The sequence below is a fragment of the Necator americanus genome, chromosome V, assembly GCF_031761385.1.
Source record: "Necator americanus strain Aroian chromosome V, whole genome shotgun sequence".
Taxonomy (NCBI): domain Eukaryota; kingdom Metazoa; phylum Nematoda; class Chromadorea; order Rhabditida; family Ancylostomatidae; genus Necator; species Necator americanus.
The window spans coordinates 23,935,042-23,939,094 of record NC_087375.1 but is presented as its reverse complement, the minus strand read 5'-3'; the positions used below and the strand labels follow the sequence as shown (position 1 = coordinate 23,939,094).

Genomic DNA, 4,053 nt, shown 5'->3' with positions numbered 1-4,053 from the left:
TTAAGCTTTGTTTTAAAATGATTAGTTGGATTATTGAGTAGTACTCAAAGTAAGTAAGTGAAATTGAATATTTGTGCAAGAAATTTTACAAAATTTTTTCTCAATTATACTATGAGAATCTTCCTCTTAATCCTGCAGGATTCCAACGAATTCACAAAACTTCATTCTAGTTTTTCCACTCAGCGCTATCCACTCGCATAATGTCGTTTGTGTTTCTCATAGAAATATTCTCGTTGTATTCTCTTTTTTTTTCATTTCTCTGCAGTATTATTTCGGGTAGAGCGATGTACTCCTCATTAAGCTACGTCTTTCCATTGCGTGATAATCATATCCATAGTCTTTCGGCGATTTTATATTCTATTCATGTATATGTTTCTATATATCAATAAATGTACAGTATTTATATCGATAGTTGTGATTTCGTAAGACGACTAGACATCGTTAAGACCTGAATCCGGAAGAGATCACTACAAATTAAAGCCTAAACACAAACGAAATAATAGGTTCAAAGAAAATTCTATGTGGATTCATTGCATCCGAGATCCAGAAATGCAGTATTCGTTAAAGAGAACAGAGCCTTCGATACAATGGCGCCAAACTTCTGAGCTAACCGTTTTTCTGGAGTTTTGGAGAAGATTTTCTGAAAAGAAAAAGAGTTGTACTTCTGCATTTCATGGGCAACTTCGTGTACCACTGGACAGACAGAAATGCAGCTGCGGCAAGCACACAACTCTTTCTTTGCCTTACTGTTCGTCGATTGCTGCTCGAAGAAGTGAAAGCATGTGACATTCACACGATCATTCATACATACTTTCGATCGAATATTCGACGTAATTTGCATAAATTATTCACCGGAGTAGCCGATGGCAAATGTATTCAGCAGGGTGAATGCAATGTAATTCGATCGGTGCCCAGCAGAGGGAAATGTGGAAATATGTCAAGCACAGAAAACACGTGCGTTGCGGCAGATGCGTCGCGCACAGGCGGCTAAACAAACTTGAGGCTCGTTTCTGAAGAATTTCGGAGGGCCAGTGTGTTAATGTATGGTAGCGCTAAATTGTCTGATTATTTTTTCTCATATCACTGAGCTTATCAACGCTAATTTTTGTAAATTCTTTTGTTTTTCCTTTATTATTGTTATTATTATTATTATTATTATTATTATTATTATTATTATTATTATTATTATTATTATTATTATTATTATTATTATTATTATTATTATTATTATTATTATTATTATTATTATTATTATTATTATTATTATTATTATTATAGTAATATTATGCGATTATTAAAGAAGAGAAGAAATTTAAAGAGAAAATTAAAAGAAAACGCTGCTATTTCCATTAAAAAAACTGATATTTTGAACATGACATTCAGGGGAGAATTTTAGAGTCCTTTTCTTTCCTCACAAGCAATTATTTCAACTTAATCACCGAGTTTAATGAGCTGTCACTGCAGAAAGTTCAAGATAGAATGCACGTAATGTGTTGTCCGCATCGTTATACTTCAAATAATTCTCCTGTATCCAGTAGTGCGCAACACTTTCTCCTCAATTAGCGTGAAAATTTGCGACGATTGCATGCTGTGACGCAACGTGATGCAAGCTATCGTTGCCCGATAACAACCTAGCAACTAGGGTGATATTAATGGGACCAAACTTAGCTAATATTCGATAATTGAAGATTTGATTCTAGATTCTAGAATTCTAGGATTTTCTTACCGTCGCTAACTTGACAGATTGTTGAGGAATTTGTTCCAGTATAGCACACTGCTCATCATCTGTAGCGGATTCGTAACTATTCTGTGGACCGAGGCAACTGCTCTGAAATGTTCGGAGTTTTCGGGTCCGCATAGCACCTTCGATACGGGAAAATTGTGATAAGTTAGATCTTTATCGTCTTTCACACAATTGGATTAAATAGACTACCTTTAATCTGAGCTCCATAATTTTTTCTCGTGTATACTCAAGGGACAATTTTCCCATCAGCTCACATTGCATTCCATTCAGAGGACTAGAGCACATTTCACTTGTGACGAATTCTATCGTAGGCGGCTGTAAATGGAATATATAGGAACTCTCCCACACAGACGATATGATTCTACCATAACTTTTTTAAATGGTCCTCTAGAAACTGTGATGGCGAACCCGACTTAAGAGACACGTCAAGTGTGAAAGAAAATGTTTGGCGTCAATGATACCACTCTCGATCCACCAACATCGTCAACTTCAGTTCAGAATCGTTTCACGTCTACAAATGCCGTGCCTGAGCTGCGCAACTTGATTTGGGTGGATTGGCCAAGGTATTAAGTCAGTGTTTTAACCCTCACAAACAAAGACCACAGAGGGATGAAAGGCTGGGTTGGCCTCTGGAGGTCTCGAACAATCTACTGTGCAGTCACAATCGAACCGCTTATGAATTCTATTATATCCGCTTAGAGAGCAGCAGTAAAAATCTCAAAGTAGAGTAAAATATATTTTTTACGTCCGTTGCGCAGTAGTGCTTGTGATGTAGCGCAGTGGTAAAAGTTTCGTAAAACTTGTGCGCTGTCGATAATTCGATATCCCTCAAGATCAACTAGTTCATTCATCACTTGAGGAAAGACAAAATCTACTAGATTTCGGATTTTCTGGAAAAAAGCAAGTATATTTGAATTTATAAATCGGTTCGCCCCCCAAATTACAAAAATCAACAAGGAGACAACTGAAGACCATCTACTTTACCTTTTTTTGACAAAAAACCTTCAGAAAAATCGTGCTTCCAAATTTTTGCTAACGGTCTCAGCGATGAGCAAACAATAGACCTTTGAATAATTTTTTGTTGGAAGCTGGAACATGTGCTGCTTTGGTGGGGAAAAGTGATCTTCCAGAGTAGAATGTTCAGATTCTTAGCTCTTCTAAGAACTGATGAAGAGAATTGCGTGCGAAATTGGATGAGAAACCGCGTCGAGCAGTGAAATACTGCTACAGCCACGAAACGCTTCAGATCATTTTCATCTCTCAGATGGGACCCTATTACGTGAATTAAACCAATCAAGTGTTTACACGAAATCATCTCATTTCCAATTTCCAAAATCATCATCACCTTTATTCGTGGGTATTGTTGTTGTTTTCGACTAAAGGAATATTAATCATCTGATACAAATTTCTCTGACGGTTTACCAGTGACGACTACCACGACGTTGCACTAAAGTTCAACAATGAACTTCATTATTTCGTGGATGCTAGTTTCACCTTGTAGATCGTTTGCGTATATGCGGGGGAAAGAAAAGTTCGTTACAGAAGAGCTCAAACGATGACGAAAATAAGAAAGCATGTAGCGACGTGAAATCACCCTTTTATTGACATGAAAAAGCACGAAGGAGGCGCGATTAACAGAACGTGCTTGGTACGCATTCTGATGTGTACTCACAATTTCTTGGTATATCTGCTTGAGGCGATTGCAATAGGCGATCGTTGATGGCTTCGAGTGCACCAAATGGGTGAGGCTCAGCGCTAAGACCAAACCCAATGCCATCATTATTTGTACGTGGACCAATTTATCTCAAATGCTGAAATATCCGGATCAATCCTTTTCATAGAAAAGAAAATACGTCTGGTGAGACAGCAAAGATAATACGATGCAACGCGATAAAAACTTAAATTACAGGTAAAAATGGGAAAAAACATTTGAAGAGAGTTTTGCATTTGTGAATTCACGAATCCGAGCTATGAGAAATTCTTCGTAATAAAATGCAAATGAAATATTTATCACAACCGATTGCTGATAAATCCATTGATATTCTCTGATTAAGGTTCGTTCTTAGACTTTGAGTAAACAATACTTTTGTTCTTAAACAAAATGGAACCGCTAATGGTTTCTACAAGTGAACCAATCATGACCCCATTATTATGGAGGTGCAGAAGAAACTGCCGATGGGCATCAGCTCTCATTTATCAGAAAAGAGCGATGCTAACGGCATTATTTTTCTAATGTTTTGTTTGTTATTAGTACTTGTTTGCTACTTATTTCCACATTTGAATTTATTGGTTGTTGTTTATTTTACTTA

At 36.8% G+C, this 4,053-nt stretch overlaps 1 protein-coding gene across 1 annotated transcript; it reads right to left on the bottom strand.

Annotated features, from left to right (window-relative positions):
• Window positions 1–517: 517 nt before the first annotated feature.
• Window positions 518–3,524, bottom strand: RB195_015002 (uncharacterized protein; the record flags this gene model as incomplete). The annotated part of the gene is made up of 4 exons (XM_013446980.2): window positions 518–640; window positions 1,727–1,828; window positions 1,934–2,059; window positions 3,417–3,524. 4 exons carry the CDS (start codon window positions 3,522–3,524, stop codon window positions 518–520), a joined length of 459 nt encoding a protein of 152 aa, XP_013302434.2.
• Window positions 3,525–4,053: the final 529 nt, after the last annotated feature.